This window comes from Vidua macroura, chromosome 6 (genome assembly GCF_024509145.1).
Source record: "Vidua macroura isolate BioBank_ID:100142 chromosome 6, ASM2450914v1, whole genome shotgun sequence".
In the NCBI taxonomy this organism is placed as follows: Eukaryota; Metazoa; Chordata; class Aves; order Passeriformes; family Viduidae; genus Vidua; species Vidua macroura.
Genome location: NC_071576.1, coordinates 53,476,803 through 53,496,839, shown reverse-complemented (window position 1 = coordinate 53,496,839; position 20,037 = coordinate 53,476,803). Strand labels below are relative to the sequence as shown.

At 43.3% G+C, this 20,037-nt stretch overlaps 1 protein-coding gene across 1 annotated transcript in view; it reads left to right on the top strand.

The window, feature by feature from the left end:
* The first annotated feature begins 1,364 nt into the window (after positions 1-1,364).
* SLC6A5 (solute carrier family 6 member 5) overlaps positions 1,365-20,037 on the top strand; it is a 28,074-nt gene continuing 9,401 nt past the window's right edge. The window contains exons 1-13 of the mRNA XM_053980718.1: positions 1,365-1,391; positions 2,368-2,895; positions 3,857-3,995; positions 5,265-5,396; positions 5,662-5,835; positions 6,447-6,588; positions 6,998-7,130; positions 9,356-9,490; positions 9,926-10,029; positions 12,555-12,679; positions 15,924-16,036; positions 16,311-16,442; positions 17,674-17,773. Of these exons, the coding sequence (XP_053836693.1) occupies positions 1,365-1,391; positions 2,368-2,895; positions 3,857-3,995; positions 5,265-5,396; positions 5,662-5,835; positions 6,447-6,588; positions 6,998-7,130; positions 9,356-9,490; positions 9,926-10,029; positions 12,555-12,679; positions 15,924-16,036; positions 16,311-16,442; positions 17,674-17,773 (1,984 nt within the window). The remainder of the gene's footprint in view (positions 1,392-2,367; positions 2,896-3,856; positions 3,996-5,264; positions 5,397-5,661; positions 5,836-6,446; positions 6,589-6,997; positions 7,131-9,355; positions 9,491-9,925; positions 10,030-12,554; positions 12,680-15,923; positions 16,037-16,310; positions 16,443-17,673; positions 17,774-20,037) is intronic.

Genomic DNA, 20,037 nt, shown 5'->3' with positions numbered 1-20,037 from the left:
GCGTCGCTGACGCTGAAATAACTGGGAAGGTTGCGTAGGGAGCATCCCTATTCGCCAATGCGCTTTTCATCTTTTTTTTTTTTTTTTTGTCAGCGTGAACAAAATTATCTTATGCTCAACAAATCTTTGAGAAAGCCCCTCAAGTAGCAAATCACACCTACAAGAGGTGATTAGATGTGAAACACTTCGTTGCAAAAACGATTGTCAGTCAACACCTGACTTTTAATGACGAATAATTTCTCCCCAATAATCAAACATAAATGCTTTGATGGGTGAGGGAAGAACATCAGCAACTTCAGGCTGTTGCCGTCATCTTTGCTCCCACTTAACTGCTCTTCGGACAGTTTTGATGAAAGAGAAGCTTGTTTTCTTGCGTGTATCGTTTAAGTTTAATTGGAGTTTCCCCCATGAGGCACAGTAAAAATAAACGATACAATGTAATTTCGTGCAACGACATCAAGAAAGACACAATATAAATGTATTTGTATACTTTATACGCAGTGAATTTCTCACTCCGTGTATAGGTATGTGGTTAGACACAAAACTGATAGTTTCTATATTTTTTATATCCATGTAAATGGATATATAAATTGATAACGTATATAAACAAGCTAGTATAACATCTGATCTGTGAACTGCAGAAATGCAGATTTAAAAAAGGGAGCTGGATTGCACTACAATAAGAGGGAGGAGGAAGATGAGTAGAAATGAAAGGTTTGTCCCCATTTCTCTCTTGCCTTGGATGCAGTAGTACGTGTTTCTCACATGTTCGCTCTAATTACCAGAAGAAAGTTCTGCCGTGCTCCGGCTGGCTTTGGTTTAGTAATCAGCCCCCATATGAGTCACAGGGAACACGCAATGGCACTGCCGCGTGAGTGACAGCCAGCCAGCGCTCCGGCTCCTTGGTGTCCCTTTAAAATCTGAAACCAAGGGTAATGATTTATCAAGCTCTTATTATCAAGAAAATGTCACACGAAGGGCACCTTGCTATGCACTGACGCAAACCTAGTCTTTCCCAAGGAAGTATAGAAAGCTTTGCTCTGAACTGGGCAAAATCCAGTCTGACAATTGCCTGTACTGCTCCTTTCACCTCTATCGGCTCGATCTGTGGCTATTTAAGACATGGTAAGTGCTTGATTTCTTCTCTTCGATGCCGACGAGGGCTGGAGGCGCGGAGCGGTGGCGGAGGGGGAGCTGTCCGCGGTGCTGCCGGCGGAGCCAGCGCGGAGCCTCCCGCGGACGGGGTAGGGATGGTGCGGGGGAGGGGGCGAGCACGGGGAAAACGGTGGTTCCCCAAAAAGCACTCATTTTAGTAACCAAGTCCCTGCAGACTTTACCCCTGGTGCCGGGAGAGTGGGATAACGATGGAGAGAAAACTTGTGGCGGAAATGGTGAGAGGGAGTTTTGTGAGACACTCCGAAAAAAAAGAAAGGGTATTTTGTAAAGCTAACATTAAACTGATGGAAAAGGTAGGGTTCACCTGCATGTTGCTTAATGAAGATAAAATGAAGATGCATTTTAAGTTGTAGTTTTAAACTGGAGGGAAAGGTAGAGGTGAGTGTGGAAGTGTCGTCAGTAATCTATTTAATGATAGGGAAGCTTAAATAAAATATTTAGCATTATGTGAATCGGAAACATAAGAAAAGGAATAGGGGAAAGCTACAGTTAGTGGCGTTAATCCCACTCTAGCGGTGCGGTTATGTTTTGGGGGTTTTTCGCATTTCACACTCTTGCTGACGGGCTTTGAAGTGTAGCAGCCAGCTCAGAAATGTTCACCAGCACTATTTCACTTGTTTTTTAACATCCCCGGTTGCCTACAGGGCAGCTTGCCTCCTGCTCATATATATTAAAAAAAAAAAAGCCGATGTGCATTGTTGAATGACAGAAAGGAAATGGGGCGTAAAATTAAAGAATCTTTCTACACTGGTGATAGGGAAGGGAGTATCCTACAGTCGTGATGTGAAATCTAACGAGGTCTGGAGGCGCAGTGCTGTAGAAACATTTATTTAAACTTGAATTACGGGTTTGCAGATGCTGGTGTTGTTTTTTGTTTGAGGTTTGTTGTTTGGGGTTTTTTTTGGGGGGGTTGGGATGTTTTTTGTTGTCTTTTGTGGTTTTTTTTTTTTTTTTTTTTTTTTTTTTTTTTTTGTGCACCGTACTCTTTTTTCCCCAGAGTATTAACGTTGAATGGGAGGGCAAGCAGGCGAGCCGTGGCTCCTCGAAATTCTGCAACACTCCTGTATCCCGATTTTCTGGCGCATGCGTTTCCTGCACGAGGACAAAAATGCGTATAATCTCTGCAGTGCCAACACTTTTTTTTCCCCTCTTCTTCTCCTTTTGGTAAAATATGTGACGTTCTCATTTTAGGATTACGCCAGTCAAAGGGATATGAGCAAGCAGCTTGTGAACAATCCTGAAGCGGTGGCTCCCGGAGCCAATGAAGGTGCGGGAGTTGTAAGAACCGGCCCCGAAAATGAGCCGCAAAACACCCCTCCGCAAGCCCCTGCCGCCACCGCCAGGCTTCCCCGGTCACTCTCGAACGACAGCAAAACCCTTCCCTCCGAAGAAGCGAAACCAAATGAGTTTGAGAGGACCAAAGTCGGGATCTGCAAGCTCAGCAGCACCCCGGTGCAAGCCAACTCCACCCTTCGGAGGGAATCTGTGGAAACCTTCCCCTCCAAGCCGAGCCCCGGGGCAGGGATTGCCGGGCAAGCTGCGATCCCTCATTGCAAAATTCCCGCTTTGCAAAGCACAGACGGGGACGCTACTCTGAGCCTTGGTAAGAGCACACTGGAGCAAAACAACGCCAAGGGCGCCTGGGTGACCTTGAGCCAGAGCACAGTGGTGCTGGGCACAGATGGCAACACTTCTGTTCTTCCTGGCAGAGTGGAGGGGGTGAGTTGTCTCCTTACAGGTTTTCCTTCCCCCGCTTCAGCTCGTGGGAGGCTTTTGCCACTCAGCACCAATTTGGGGTGGAAGTTCTAAAATCAGGTGCAGATGAGTCGGGAATGGGCCTGTGCCAAAGGGAGAAGGGAAGGAAGAAGGGGAGAGAGGATCTTAGATCCAGTGCCGTACTGTTGGGGAGTGTTAATGATGTAATAGCGGTACAAACGAGCATCCTGTGTAATTCCAGCTGGCTCCTGAGTCGTACCTGTAGGTGCACCGCAGCTCTGACCCGCCGTGCGCGGGCGCGCACATCCTTACATGCCTTAGCATGAGGTCTGGTTCTGTCCCCAGCGTCACACGTGAAGGGTGCCTTGCCCTTCCCCTCCTCAGGCGCATCCGCCTGCCCAAACCCCCGGGGACTGCGTGCCTCGGACCCTGTAACCAAAAATAGGGCGAAATAAATCAGCCCAATCCCATAAGAGGTCCCCGGGAGGGGATGCCGCGGGTGGTGCGAGGCCGAGGAGGTGCCGCTCTCCGCTCCCTACGCTGTCCCTCTCCTCCTGCCCATCCTCATTTACCCTGGAAGCGGGTGGTGCTGGTGCGCTAAAAGCGATTTTCACTTCTGCCTGTGCTGAGAACCGGTCGTCGTAACTGACCCTCCAGAGGCCGCCGAGGGCTTCCACCCCCAGGGGAGGCCGTGGGACCTCTCTCCAGGAACCAGGCGACCCACCCCGAGCGCTCAGTGGAGGGCCATGCTTTAAACCACTCTTTCGTGTACTTTTTTTATAAAGCAGAGGCCTGGCAGCGGCGGCGGCAGGGGAGAGGGGCCGGGAGAGTCCCCCGGCCCGGCCGCTGCTCGCAGGGTCTCCCTCCGGTGAAGCCGGCAGCACCGCCGTGCTTGTTTGCTTAAGTGGCTGGTTTCCCATCTCTCTCTCTTCCCCCTCCCCTCCTTTTTTTCCCTCCCTTTTAGGAAGACGATGTGGGGGATGAAAATAAAGCCCGAGGGAACTGGTCTAGCAAGCTGGATTTCATCCTCTCCATGGTGGGTTATGCAGTGGGGCTGGGCAATGTCTGGAGGTTCCCGTACCTGGCCTTTAAGAATGGGGGAGGTATGATGGCTTTTTCCTGTCTCTCTACCTGCAGTACCGTACGGGTCTGAGCCAGTCCCGGCCTTTTTGGCGGGGAGAAACACGAGGGAAGCGGGTTCAGCGGCTTCCTATTGCCGGGCAGCAAGCCCCGGGCTGAGCCGAGGTGCGGGGGCATTTTCAGACCATCAGACACACTTGGCACTTGGTGAAACATTTGCCTGGGTGTTTGTTTGGTTTTTTCGTGGCTTTTGTTTTGGTTTTTTTTTTGTTTGTTTGTTTTGTTTTGCTGGGGTTTGTGGTGGGTTTTTTTTTTTTTTGTTTTTGTTTTTTTTTTTTTTTTTTTTTTGATTGTCGCCTCTGCAAGCAGGAAAGCCCTGACGAGATTTCCTTAAAAGGTAGCGCTTTCCTTAAAAGCACCTGCAATTGGTGCTGGGGAGGGAGGAAAATAAAGAGGCGTGTTGATCACAGGGGCAGGGCTCCGGAACCCCCCTCGCCTCGGTTACACACAGTCCGCAATTCTGAATCCGCAGTCGGTGGGATGGGGAAAGAGGAGGGACTTTAGAGTCGGGGTAGCGACAAGAGGACGTTTGATCCCGAGTCGAGACATCCCGTTATTTCGTGAGGTTTGGGGGAATTGTTTTAAATATCTCCATGATCCGATTGAAAAACAATCGTTTGAAATTAGAGTGAATGTCGATCAGCTGAATAGAGGAGAGGAGAAGTTGGAAGAGGGGCTATGCCGTTTATGGTTTGCAAGGGGAAGAAGAAGAAGTTTATTTGCAGGCGTCAGAGGCTCTTACTGAAACGGAGAACCCGTGGATGTTACTGGATTAAACCCTTACAGCTGTAAACCCGTTCCCTCTTCGAAAGGGCTCTCAGCTGAGGGTAGTGGTGGTACTGTGATAATCGAAAACAGTTATGTAAAGCCCGTAAGAGCCGTTTTCTGTGAGGGAAGAGGCAATTTTAAATAACTATTTTTAAATTGTGAGCTTTTTTTTTTTTTTTTTTTCTTTTCATTTTACACTTAGAAACTTCTAAGTGGGAGGTGTTAAATACTCATTTAGCAATAATGAGTATTTACTGTCTTTAGAAAACGCTGGAAATATAGAAAGCCGACACCCATCTTCCCCCCTCCCCCCTCCACCACTTCCTCCTGCCCCGTCCAGGCTGGCGGCGCCGGGAATCGATAACAAACCGAAAAATTTTAATAGAAAAATGTCTTGACTAAGTTGTCCCCAGTATCACGGGGTGATTCAGGTTGCTCTCTCTTCTCTCCCACCGCCCCCCAAGGTGCGTTTCTCATCCCCTATTTGATGATGTTGGCTCTAGCTGGGATCCCCATTTTCTTCCTGGAAGTCTCACTGGGGCAGTTTGCTAGTCAGGGCCCCGTGTCGGTCTGGAAAGCCATCCCCGCCCTGCAAGGTGAGCGGAGCAGGCGGTTTTGGGGAGCATGACCTGCGCTCCGGCTCTCGCATGGCTTCAGCCGCCCCCTGCGCCCCCTCCGCCGCATGCCACGGGGGCTCCGCGGGCTCGGCCCTGCGGGGCCACCTCCCTCCCGCAGCGGGGTGGCCCCGTCCCTGTCGCTGTCCCTGGGCCAGAGGAAGCCGATGCTTGGCAGCCGCCGGACCCCGCCGCCCCCGCCGCCGGCATTAATGGCTTTTCCTCCTGTCCCCCTGTCTGTCCGCAGGCTGCGGCATCGCCATGCTGATCATCTCGGTGCTGATAGCCATTTATTACAATATTATTCTGTGCTACACGCTTTTCTACCTTTTCGCCTCCTTTGTGCCCGTGCTCCCCTGGGCTTCCTGTAACAACCCCTGGAACACGCCAGACTGTAAAGATAAAAACAAACTTTTGCTAGGTAAGTTGGGACACGCTTATACTCTTCTTTTATTTATGTATTTGTTTTTATTTTAAAATTTGTGGCCGTGGTGTTTTTCCAGGGCTTTCTGCAGCTCAGCTGCGCCCCTGGGAGATGCCAGAGGAGACTGCGGATGACCGCGGCCGGGAGAGGCTCCCAGCACTGGGGAACGGTCTCTTCCCAAACCACTTTGAAGTGATCTGTATCCCATGAGCATTTCCCTCTACTTTTATTTAAATTTTTCCTTACCAAGCATAAATTAGATTTGTCAATTTAAATGCTTATAAAATGCCGATTTTTTTTTTTTTCCCCGGAGGAAAACTCTGTGTAGGCAACAAAATACCACAGCTGGCAGCCTGGAGTGTCTGTAAAGATAAATTATTTGTCTTTAGAGAAGATTCTCTTTAACGAAAAAAACAAAACCCGTTTCTGCAAACGGTCCCAAATACACAATTACATGAAAACGGAAAAACGACCTTTTGGAAAAGGTGTCGGCAACTGAACAAAAGTTCAAGTAATTAGGTGTGATCTAATGCATTCTTGTCATTTTACAACGACAACAAAAAAATCTGTACACTTTATTTTTCTGTTCCCCCTCCATTTCTTCCTAGATTCCTGCATTATTGGCGACCACCCAAAAATACAAATCAAGAACTCTACTTTCTGTATGAGTGCCTATCCAAATCTAACCATGGTTAACTTCACCAGGGAAGGAAACAAAACATTTGTCAGTGGGAGTGAAGAATACTTCAAGTAAGATCTTTCTTTGTTTAGAAAAATTATGTTGATCTTTCTGTAAAATCCACTGGAACAGGCAACAACATGGCTTGGAAAACCAGAAATACAGTAGTGAAGGGCAGCAAACGATGCTCATTTTTTGTGCTTAGGAATGATGAAAGCTGAATTCAAACACTGGATTACTTGTTTTCTGTTCCTGTGGTGCTTAGCACAGCTGGGGTGTTGGTCCATGCCTGGCAGTTTTGTCTACTACTGCAATGCAGATAAATAAAATAATACATGGTGAGAATCACTGGAACCATCTAGAGAAACTGCTGAGGACACTGAAGAAAACAAAAAAGGAATTTGCACTGAATTGCTGCCTGTGGTTGCTTTCATTATTTTTTTCCCCAAAGTTTTCTAATTTCTTTTATTTTTTCCTTAGGTACTTTGTATTGAAGATTTCAGCAGGGATTGAATATCCTGGTGAGATTAGATGGCCCTTGGCATTATCTCTTTTCCTAGCTTGGGTGATTGTTTATGCCTCCCTTGCTAAAGGAATCAAGTCATCAGGAAAAGTAAGAACAATATTTGTGATTGTACGCTCACCAGAAAGCAGGGTGCTGGTTTTTAGGGACTCACACTCTCGTTTAAGGGATGAATTACTGAAAATATTTTCAGTAAATGACTAAGAATTAATTGAAATGCCTTTTTCCTCTCTGTGTTTTCCTTTCTAGTTAAAACATAAACTATTTTTGTTTGACATTTTTTCTCTAATCTTCAATAAATTTAAAATGAACTCTTCAGCTGCACTCAGCAGTGGGACGGCACAAATGGTACTTTCCAGCCTTCCCTATTCTGTGTGGTGTTCATAAAAATTCTGCAATCATCTCACGTTTCAGTGGAATCTGAGAAATTGGGGTGTAATTTAAGATGTTAAGTAGAATGTTTTAAAATCAGAACTGAACTTTAAAAAAGCTCAGTGTGTGTGAGCAACATAACTAGGTATTTCCTGGGATAAAGATGGTGGAAATGGAGACATGGATTTTCTAGAGCTGGTCACAGAGTTCCAAATCAAAGCCATCCCTTTGCTTCTAGAAGCTACCTTCATCTCTTGGGAGGTCTTGGCAATTAACAGAAAATCCAGGGACTCAGAGTGCCAGGGGAAAGTTGAGATTTTTTTCCCCCTTACCCTAGTGTGATAGGAAAAAATATTTTATGAAAGGCAAGAGACTGGATAATAATGTGGGTTTGGATGTGGCAAAGGATATTTCTCTAAGTGACTCTTTGTGGCCAAGAAAAATACTGACACTGATGTCAGAGAGAAAAATATTGATTCCTTGGTATTAGAGATAGAAATCCTGTGATTATGTAGAGATTAGCTCAGTATCTTGACTGTACAGAAATTGATCAAGGCAACTTGTTGAAACACCTCTTGAAACAACAAGAAAAGTTTGAAAAGCAGTTTCAAAAGTCACTTCAGCTCAGACCACAGGCTGAGGGAGCCGATTCTCCCCCTCAGCTCCTCCAGGAGCTGCCTGGAGTCCTGTGTCCAGCTCTGGAGCACACAACACAAGAAGGATCTCTTGGAATGAGCCCAGAGAAGGCCACAAAGGTGCTCAGAGGGCTGGAGTGCCTCTGCTATGGAGACAGGCTGAGGGAGCTGGGGTTGTTCAGCCAGGAGAAGAGAAAGGTCCCAGGAGAACTTCCACCACCTAAAGGGGACACAGGAAAGCTGGAGAGGGATTGGGACAAGGACATGGAGTGACAGGACAAGGAAAAAAGGCTTCAAACTCACATAGGGAGGGTTTAGATTAGATACTAGGAAGAAAGTCTCCACTGTAAATGTGGTGAAGTCCTGGCATGGGTTGCCCAGAGAAGCTGTGGCTGCCCCATCCCGGGAAATGTTCAAGGCCAGGTTGGGCTGGGTTTGGATCATTCTGGTCTAGGGTGGGTCTAGGCAGGGGTCATTCTGTGTTGGAATGAGATGATCTTTCAGCCCAAACAATTCTATGATACAATTCCTTCCAACCCAAACAATTCTATGATACAATTCCATCATATGTTATGATATGATTCTGTTTTGTTTAGGACCAGATGTTGATGTGAAAAATACTTGGAATTATTTTGTGTTGAATGTAAAGCTTAACTGGTCATAATCCAACCATTTTATTTGAACACAGAGAGAGCTGTGTTCTAGATAATTATTAAAACATTAAACACACAGCCGTTGTTGTGTATTTAGACATCATGATGATTAGGTCTGTCTAGCTAATTTCAGACTTTCCTTTTTTTGAATTTGGACCATAGCTATCATCATGGTGATATGTAATTACTAAGAGGTACAAGCAGTAATAAAAATTCTTTAGGCTTTTTTTTTTTAGTTAAAACAGAAAAATATAGAAGAAAACTACAGAAATGTGTTACTGAATAGCACTTCTCACTTCATTTCCAATGAACTATGATAGTCCACTCTGGGCAATGATCAAAAGTGAGATTTTCCTTTAGCTTTAAATTCCTATTGTTCCTCTCCAGATGGAGAGAGGAACCTTCTTCCCTTCTTTGTGTAGAATTCCAGCTCTTAACGCTGTTATTGATGTTATTCTTGTTCCAAGCAGCAAGAAGAGCTGCAAAATTTCAGATTTCCAGGGAAATAACCCTGTTGTTTTCTTAGTTTATCCCCTGACTGCTGTCTCTGAGACTGAGTAATTGCCTTCTTCTGGCAATAGTGGCACTTTCATTTCCCCTCCTCTCATCTTACCCAAATCAACCCTTTCAGTGACCTTTTCTCTGCCCTGTGTAGGTTGTGTACTTCACAGCTACATTCCCCTATGTGGTTCTCATCATCCTTCTCATAAGAGGAGTAACTCTACCTGGAGCTGGAGATGGGATCTGGTACTTCATCACACCCAAGTGGGAGAAGCTGATTGATGCTATGGTGGGTTTGCTATTGCACTCAGAGCTGCCAGGGTGAATAAATCACAGATCTCTTGGGGTCTGCTGCAAGCATTTTCCATGTTCAGAGGTAGTGTTGTCATCTGTGGAAACTTGTTCTTCATCTTACATGGGTAAAGTATTATTTAGGGTCACTGGCAAAGAGAACATCAGTATCTGATGCAGGTTTTCCCTCTTGTATTTTTTGTTTCTGAATGTATTTGAACTGATATGTATCAAACAATATAGTTTTTATATCTGTGTCTTCCATATACAGCAAGGTTTATATTGTCCTTTTATATGGACTCAACAAGAACAGTGCTCCCTATCAAATGAGCCTGATGTATTTAGTGGCAGGATTTTGCTTTTAAATATTCTATTGACATCCATTGGTCTAACACTCTTTCCTGAAAATGCTGCTGTTTTCTTTCCTACTTAGGTTTGGAAGGATGCTGCCACTCAGATTTTCTTCTCCTTATCTGCAGCATGGGGAGGTCTAATTACCCTCTCTTCATACAACAAATTCCATAATAACTGCTACAGGTGTGTAAGAGTGAAATACATCTGTGTTATTAAACAGGTTTGTCAAAAACCAGTTATCCTTCATCTTCCAGAAATCTGGTTTGCAAGACCCCATCCCTTATCTTTTTCTCCCTTGTCTTTTTTTTTCCCTGCTGTCCTTTTGTCCTGTTTTCCTGTCTTGTATTTTTTCTCTTTTCCTCTCTTCTGTTTCCTTTCTTTCCTATTTTGTGTGTGTGTGTTTCATTTACATTTAACCATTTTTGGTTTTGTGTATTTTTCCCTCTCCCCAGGCCATAATCTATTGCTCTCAAGATGATAATTTAGGCTTATTAAAGTTCCTGCAGGCTCCCCACTTTCAAAATTAGGAGGTTGAGGTTGAAGGGCAACCTGGGATGTGTCAAGAGCTGTGAGGAGTGAAACAGAATCACTTGGCAGCTCTGCTGAAGGACAGCCCATGGGTAGAGTGGGCTGAAGGTTGCATTGTGAAACATGTAGGACTTTAACTACAACTTCCATTTATGTGATTCTTACATCTCCTAAATGTTCTTTCTTTTTCCAATTACTCTTACTGTGGTTTTACATGCAAAAAGTTATTTCATGCTATGAAATCTAAAATCACGTATTTGAGAGCTATTTTTACATGTGAAAAAGTCATAGTGTATAATTTTTAATGCAAAATCCTGCCTGCTAAAATTTCTGCAGATGGAAAACACAAAAGCAAGTGGCATTGGTGGAATGCTTCCCTGCTATTTTACAGTTTTTAAAGTCAGTCTGAAGTAAGCCTTTGCCAGTTCTTGCAATGCCAGAGGTGCTGATTCAGGACAGCCAGCAGCATGCACAGCGATTCCCCCAAGAGGATGCTCAAAAACTTTCTCCAATCAAGACTTTAAAGCAAACACTCTTTGGGATTTCCACTGCCATCTCCTATGGCTTCTAAGTACAGAATACAAAATACTTAACTTAAAAAAGAAATGTGGATGAGAATATTTAAAAGGACTTTTAAAAAATTTACTAGTGCTCAAAAGTAATTTAATGAAATTATCCCAAAATATGGATGAAAGCTAACAGTTGCATACACAGTAACTCCCACCCAGCAATCCTTTGGGTCCTATTTTTGAAAATGCTATTCCTGAGCCTTTTTTTTTTTTTAATGAATAATTACAATCAGAATATAAGGGAGAATCATGCTACCTTTCTGCACTAATTTAACAACCTTTTGTGAAGTTTGGAAGATCTTAATGAAAATTTTGAAGGGAATACATGGTAATGAATTATAAAAATATTTGGTTCTAATACCAAATACATGCTTTACCTGTGTTAGGGAGGGATATGCGAGACCGAAGTAGAAACAATTAGAAAAGCTTAGTTACTCCCAATATTTTAAATTTTACAACACAACCTTGAATATTGAAATGAAGCGTGACTATTTTCTCTTTCAATTTCTATATTCATTACATTTTAATACATCGATTGTAATTTTCAGTTACACATTAATTTTAAACATAGTCCAAGATCTATAACTACAGTAAATTTTCATAAATTGACTTCATAATGAATACCTGAAATATTTCAAACCTATCTAGGTTTTGGAAGAAGGTTAACACATGATGATTCCAAACAGCACACTGTCATTTTTTTTTCCTGTAGACCCAGAGAATTAACAAAATCATTCCTGTTAAGACATGCTCTGTTAGACATTCTAGAAATTTGCCAGCTCAGTGAGGCTCTTTGACAGCTTTTCAAGTTGTATTTAATTCTCTTCCTGACAAAAAAAAAAAAAAAAAAAAAAAAAAAAAGCAGTAGGAATAAACAATTCTAGCCAACATAAACCCCCTAAACATTTAAAGTGAGCAATTTGTTTTTCTGAAGACTACTGTTTATGGAGAAGTTCTCTGGACATGCATATTGTTTAAAAAATCCTATCAAGAATGTAATAACTATGGATGGGGCTCATGAGGGCTGGTTTGCTGTCAAGTCTTGACATATCCAGCATAGTAAGATGTTCAGCTATAGGTTTCTTGACATTCCTTTGATAATAACAACCATAGAAAAACATACCAAGGAATCCTTCCTCTACAGATAGGAAGGTGACTGAGCAAGCTCTGCAAGCTTAACCCTGGAATTTTGTGTATAAATACAAGAAGGACAAGGCAAAAACTACCTCACCTGGACAGCAGTGGTTAGTCCATACCTAATATGGAGAGCAGATGTCCTTGTGAGGCAAAGAGTTAAAAAATATGTTACAAATCAAGTCTCCATGGCTGTCTCTCTTCTTCAGAGAGGCCAAGAGCAGATGTGCTTGCCCTCCTGCATGGCCTGTGGTTCCTACACAGCACATGGGTGATGGAAGCTTGCAGAGCTGATTCCTGGTGCTGCTGTGGAGACTTCTGTGCTCTCTGATCAGCATCAAATGAACCTGATGAGTGTAAAAGTGTGCCTTCACCAGCATCCCCACAAGATGTGTGTGCTGATGAGAAACTCCTGAAATACATATACACAACCTTCCTTGTGTGTATCCCAACAGGCTTCTTGTGCTTTCTTTGCAGGGACACATTGATTGTCACGTGTACCAACAGTGCCACAAGTATATTTGCAGGCTTTGTAATCTTCTCAGTTATTGGTTTCATGGCAAACGAACTCAAAGTGAATATTGAAGCTGTGGCAGACCAAGGTAGGGCTCACTGGCATTTCATTACTTAGGCAGGCACCCTGTGGCACTTCCAGCTCTGTTATTAAATGATCACAAATATTTGATACATGATCACTCCAATTTTGATATTGGAGGTGGGAATGATGGCTTCAAACTGGTGTGGATTACTAAGCCACATGGAGGCATTTCTGCACAGGAGAAGGTAGCCTGGGAAGTGAAGATTTTAGTTAAAGCCTCTTAATAGCTTGTTTGGTAAGAGAAGGAAGGAAGTTGAGACTCATTTTAAGCCTCTGTGTAAATGACTGATGGAGGGTAGGGTGGGATGGTCCCTTCATGTAGTCTAAGGGATTATTGGCCTTCTCATTGTCAAATTCTCTTCAAAGTAAAAGTTATCTCTGATGGTGTAAATTTTGGATGAGAGGAGGGTGGGAGAAATCTGGTGCGAGGGGTGGATTGTGCTTCTGAACTGTGAGGAGCAAGGAGATGCCTCCACAGAGAGGTAAAGCATTTCTGAAGAACTGATTTGAACATCTTGGTTAGTGAAGAGAGATGGTCATTAGCGGGGATCTGAAAGGTCTTAATTGGTAGAGCTGAGTACCACTATGCCAACTAAACTGTATCTCTAAGTGCCAGTCATTGCTAGAACAACTCCAGAGATGAGGACTCCACCACCTCCCTGGGCAGCCCATTCCAGTGTTTAACGACCCTTTCAGTGAAAATATTCTTCCTGATTTCGAGCCTGATCCTCCCCTGGCACAGCTTGAACTATGTCCTCTTGTCCTGTCCCTTGTTTCCTGGGAGCAGAGCCTGGCTGCACCCTCCTGTCAGGGGGTTGTAGGAGTTTTTAGGAGTAATGTTTACATTAATATTTTTATTTTAGACTTTACCTCCATTCTGGAACAAAAAGCATCCCCAAAATCTAAACCACACTGCACTCACCAAAATTATTTGTGAGGAGTTAGAGCTAAAGGAGCTGTGCTTTAGTGGAGCTGCAGAGGAAGCTCCAAAGAGATGCAGAGAGGTGGGATGAGATGTCACTACCAGGCATGGTGGAGGGAACACCTGGCTCAGCTGGTAAACCTCTCTGGAGATGGTGAAATATTCAGCACAGGCAGTCAAAAACCCTTTTCTGCTGAGTGCTTGGTGGTCTTGGAGTGAGCAGCTAGTCCCAGGCTGGAGCTCTCTGTTCCCAGCTGTTCCAGGGGATGTGGGAACAGCTGTGAGGGCATTTGTAAGAACCTGTTCAGATAATGTAAAATTGTTTCATGAGGGTGAGGCTTTGCTGCTTTCCATGACAGGGGGGAAAAAAATTTAGTGAAGTAACAGAAGATGAATTTGCAATAGGAAGAGAGTGAAGATTAATTGTAATTGTGGACTGAGGTAGTGCATTTCATAACAGTAGTTAAAAAGCCAACTCAAGAACTCATTACAAGAACAGCCCTTGCCATTGCCTGATTATTATTTTTTTAAATTCTAAAGTTGTATTTCTTTTTGCAGTGAAGGAGAAAAAAGGCAAAGTGATGACGAGCATAATCTCCCTTTAAGTTTTCAAAACCTTGAATGAAAATGTTAATGAAAAGGGGTTTAAAATTTTTTTCCTTATTTTTTTTTCCTCCTAAAATACTAATCTGAAAAACACAGTATGGTTTTTTTTCATTTAGAATTTTCTTTTCAGGAAAAACGAATTTATCTGATGAACAAATAAAACATGGAGGGAAAGACAGCACAACATCTTTTTGTTCTACTCTCTGATTAAGAACATAGTGTAGTTGAAAAATGTTTTATCTTAAAATGAAAGTTCAAGGTAATTTTACTTTTTAAGACATATAAAGTACTTGGAGTTTTCCTGGCTTTAATACACTTTTATAAAGAGTTCATACCCACCAAATCTTGGAAGATGGAAGGAATGGGAGCTTGCCTCCCTGTGGCTATTTCCTGTGGTTGGATGTGTTATTTAGGAGAGCTATGAGGGGCTGACATGGAGACATGTTCATATTCTATAATTTAACTTTTCCTAAAGGTGTGATTAATAGGAACTCATTATTCTGAGACTTAATTAAACTTCTGTATGCAGGCAGTGAGTTTAAACAGAGCCCTTATCTCCAGTAGTCATGAAGAAATCTTTAATCAAGAGATAAAAGAGGTATTTGTAATACAACAGAGGTTCTACATGCAAAAAGTAATTTTTTTGCAGCACATTTTAAAGGAAGCAGCACTTACTGAGTCATGTACAGAGTTTGTTTTGGTTTTTTTTTTTTACTGGGTTTTAACTCTTGTATTTGCCTTTTGTTCAGAAGGAACCCCAAGCACTGCACAAGTTGCCCAAGGAGATGATTTTTATGCTGCTGAAACTATTTTTCTCAGTAGAGGATCAAGCAGCAGTTCTCTCTTGAACACAAGCGGCACGTGCAGCTGGAGGAACTGGGGTACAATGACCTAAAGTAGAAATGTCCGGGGCAGAGCGAGTGGGGAGCCCATTCTCTTGGCATGAGGACAACTTGGCTCATGGCATTTGTGTCTCACCTGGCAGGAAACATCTCTCGGAGTGCTTGAAGTGGGCGTCCCTTCAGCTGGGACAAATAGAGAGGAAGTGCCACCTGCTGTAATGCTGCCACCACAGCCCTGCAGTCTTTGCTCCCAGGCAGATCTAAGCACTTACAAAAATACTTTTTCTTTATTATCAATAGAAAGGAAAGCCCAGTATAGAAAACAAAAACAAAACAAAAAACCCCAAACAAACAAACAAGGATGTAAAATTCTTGATTTAGGCTTTAAAAGATTCCATCTCCTTAATTTCTTGTGCTCTGCATTATTTTGGGTTTTCTTGTGGATTTTTTAAGAATCACAGTAATTATTACCTTCTGTCTGGTATCAGGTCTGGGCATGCTTTATATTCTCTCCTCATTTGACAATGTGGCAATGAGTTGAAGGACAGTATTTGCGTTTCCATTCATGTTGTAGCACTGAGGTGTGGATGTTTGCCATGGGTTGCTAATTTGCAGGGAAGTGGCAGGAATTTGATCACAGAGCAGGACAGAAACATTGCTGCAGTGTGCAATTTTTGCTAATTTTTAAAAAATTTGGATCAGTGTCTTTGTATATTGGTTGAATATGCATTCTGCTTGAAAAACTGGAGTAAGTGATTTGAAATTTACAGGGTAAATAGAAATTAATTAGGTAAGGCTAAACTCTGTAATGTTTAAGCCTTTCTGTAAATAGGAAAGATTGAATCTATTTGAATAACTTTTATTTTTCTTATTTCTAGGTCCTGGGATTGCTTTTGTGGTTTACCCAGAAGCCTTAACTAGGCTGCCCCTCTCTCCCTTCTGGGCTATAATATTCTTTTTGATGCTTCTAACTCTTGGATTAGACACGATGGTAAACTGCTTTTGTGTCCCATTCTTTTCCTTTTGATATTCCTATTTATTTGTTTGGAGGACCATGCAATTTATTGCCATTTCCCATGTGAGCAGTGACTCGTGAAAAAAGAGGAATGAAGTAAGGCCATCAATGTTGAAATAATTTTGGCAGAGCTTTGGTGCTGCCACCTGAGCATTTAAAACCTAGGACTCAAAATACTCTATTATAATGCTTTATATCCAGTTAGACCACTTTGTGTGCACTGAAATGAACACTTTTGGTTGTTTTTCAGTTCGCCACCATCGAGACTATCGTGACCTCTGTGTCAGATGAATTCCCCAAGTACTTACGTACGCACAAGGCACTGTTCACTCTGGGGTGCTGCGTGTCCTTCTTCATCATGGGATTTCCTATGATCACTCAGGTAATCACACTGGCTTTGAGCATCACTGCCTGTCCCCAGTCCCCCTCTGGTGGCTGCTTCCCTCCTGCACAAGCTGCAAAATGTTTAGCTGAATTCTGCCCCAAGTGGCACATGCTGTGTCTGAAAACCTTATTTAATATTAAAAAAAAAAGAAAAATGGATGCTCTGAGATATTCTTAAAAGACTTTGCTGTTCAAATCTTTCTGAGAATCAGGCCTTTAAAATTTTCTCTAGCCAAACATCTCCAAAATAGTAATAGAAAGTAAGTATTCAACCCACACTGACAGAGGGTAGGGTTAGATTAGACATTAAGAAGAAATTCTTCCCTGTGAGGATGGTGAGGCCCTAGCACAGGGTGACCAGAGAAGCTGTGGCTGCCCCATCCCTAAGTGTCCAAGGCCAGGCTGAACAGGGCTTGGAGCAACGTGGGATAGTGGGAGGTGTCCTTGCCCATGGCGGGGGGGTTGGAATGAAATAACCCTTAAGGTTTCTTCCAACCCAACCCATTCTATGAATAAAGGGAAAAAACGCCCCAATTTTGAATGTTATATAAATATGCACACCTGTTTTGAGTGCCTTTCCTCTGAGATTAGACATATAGTGATGGTCTTGGCAAACTGGAATTCCCATCTACTACTGATAAACTTCAGCGTCTTCTTCACTAATACCTTCAGCATTATATATAATTTCAAGATGAGATGGACAAAATCTTAATATTCTCTCCATCCTTTCACCCCTTTTTTCTTTCTTGTCTTCCCCCTTACCTCATCACCTACTAGCCCAACTTTGCTGTTCTAAAGCCCAGGAAGGATTCAGTCCTTTATTCACTTGAATTATGCTGCTTAACTCCATCATGGAGACAGGATCTTAAATCCTTTCCAAACAGATGAACCGGACTCATTATAATGGAAGTTCTGCTTCCAATGGTGATTTTGCTTTTGTCATAGTATTATGTGGTTTGAGACACTGCAGGTGGAAGGTCTGATCACAGCTCAGTCCTTAATCTTAAAGGACTGAATTCAAAGTCTTCCCAAGCTGTCCTAGCTAGCAGAATCAGGTGTACCCTCTGCTTTTTTCTTGTTGGATTTGATATTCATTCAGCCAGAAGGAAGAGGCTATAGCACAGCATGAGCCTGTGTCCAGATGATGTGTGGATGCTGCCTTGGCTCCTGTTCCTCCCCGATCTGCCTGCCTCAATGCCATGAGTAACCTTTTATCTTTCTTTCCTTAGGGTGGAATGTATATGTTGCAGCTTGTGGACACTTATGCAGCCTCTTACTCTCTTGTCATTATTGCCATCTTTGAGCTTGTTGGCGTTTCCTATATCTATGGTAAGAAAAATCGTTGTTATTGAACAGCCTATGTCAAAGCAACATTTTAGAAAATGATAAAGTGAAATTCTTAAGGAAAGGGGTAATTTTTCTCTGTAATAAAAGCCCCAAAACACTTTTAGTTTGGACAGAAGCATGACAGGACTTCAGGATACCTTTAAATGCATGTATTCAAAAGACTTTCATACAGTCTCAAGTAATTTTCCACCAACAGCTCAAAGATAAGAGTATGAGAATAGACCAGACATTTGCTGACACTTTTCCAGGGGTGCTTTTGTGCTTCAAAGGTTTTAGGGACAGAGACTTCCTGAGCCAGTATCTTTTAGGGTGACCCTAGCTGAATGCCAGGCACTCACCAGAGTTGCTCTATCCCTGCCTTCTGCAACTGGATAGGGGAGAGAAAATATAACAAATGTTCATGGGTTGAGATAAGGACTGGGACAGATTGTTCAACCAATACTGTCATGGGCAAAACAGACTCAGTTTGGGGATATTAACTGCATTTATTGCTAAGAAAAAGAGAGCAGGATAATGAGATAAAAATAAATCCTAAGAACACCTTACCCCCACCCCTCCCTCCTTCCCAGCTCTATCTCATCCCCACAGGAGTGCAGGGAGATGGGGAATGGGAGTTATGGTCAGTTCATCACAGGTTTTTCCTGCTGCTGCTCAGGAGAGGAGTTCTTCCCCTGTCCCAGGATAGGGTTATTCCCACAGGACAGTTCTCCATGAACCTCTCTGAGTCCATTTCATGAGCAACAGTTGTCCATGAATGTCTGTAATGTGGGCCACTCTTCCAAGGGGTGCAGTGCTTCAAGGACAGCCTGCTTCAGTGTGGGTCCCTCACAGGGTCACAAGTCCTACCAGGATGGATAGTCCCAGCATGGACTCCCCTCTCCATGGGTCTGCAGGTCCCTGCCGGGTCCCTGCTCCAGCATGGGCTTCCCACAGCCTCCTTTGAGCATCCCCCTGCTCTGGTGTGGGCTCCTCCATGGGCTGCAGGTGGATCTGTGCATCCCTGTGCCCTCCATGGGCTGCAGGGACACAGCTGCCTCACCAGGGGCTCCAGGGGAATCTCAGCTCCAGTGCCTGGAGCAGCTCCTGCCCCTCCTTCAGCCCTGACCTGGCTGTCTGCAGGGCTGTTCCCCTCATATGTTCTCAGCCTGCTCTTCTCTGCTGAAAAAACACCTGTGCAATAACGTTTTTTGTCCTTTTAAAATCTGTTATCAGTGATGTTGCTACCATTCCTGATTGGCTCCTTTTTGGCCTGTGGTGGGTCTGCCCTGGAGCCTCCAGGGACTGCCTCTGACTCCAGGGACTCCTCAGACACAGGAGAAACTTTTACAGTTTCTCATAGAAACCACCCCTGTAGCCCACTTCTACCAAAACCTGTCCCTGCAAACCCAACACAGCATTTAACAACTTCTGAAGGCTTTTCCCCCATGTACACATCCAACTTCCTTTCTTCCTATTTGTCCATAACGTGGACTCAAGACAATGCAGCTACTCAGGATGATTAATTATCCACAGTGGCCACACCAGTGATATTGATCCATGTTGATGTCCATTAAATTGTGAAGAAGACCCTCAGTTAGTATGAAACAGTGCAATTACCACAAAGCTGCTGTAGTTACAACAATTGATACCAGCTGCTGATGTGCTCCCAAACTTGCCCAGTGTTTTCAGGAGACTGATTTTTGGAAATGTGAGGATCTTCCCACATACCATAAATAATTAATTTATGCCTGGAATGGAAGGCTGTTTCTGCTATTGCTGTGGACAGGAATGAATTATATAGTTTAATCAGCAAGGCAAAAAAATAAAAAACAACAAACAAACAAACAAAAAAAAATCCAAGATGTTCTGCTGAAGCTGCTTGTGTAGCCACTGCCTTTGGGTTCTGGCCCGTTTCATGGAATACTTGTATCTGCCTGTGTTGTGGAGTCCACTCTGTAACATAAGTGCTTTGAAATATACTACAGGTTTCAAATCATGGCAAATTTAAAATATATTACAGGTATCACATCATGTAGAATTTGGTGCTCTTGCTTGAGAAATAAATGTTATGACGGGACAGGGAATCAGCCCTTCCTTGTTTTCTCTGATTTCATGGAAATTCAGCAGTGTATTTTAACCTCCACTGACATCCAGTTCAGTGAGTATGCCTGAGAGATTGGTGGCTAAGCCAGACATGACCTGGTGAGGAAATGTTACAGAATATTATGGAAATACTCAAAATACAGAGAGAATAGTTGATTTAGGCC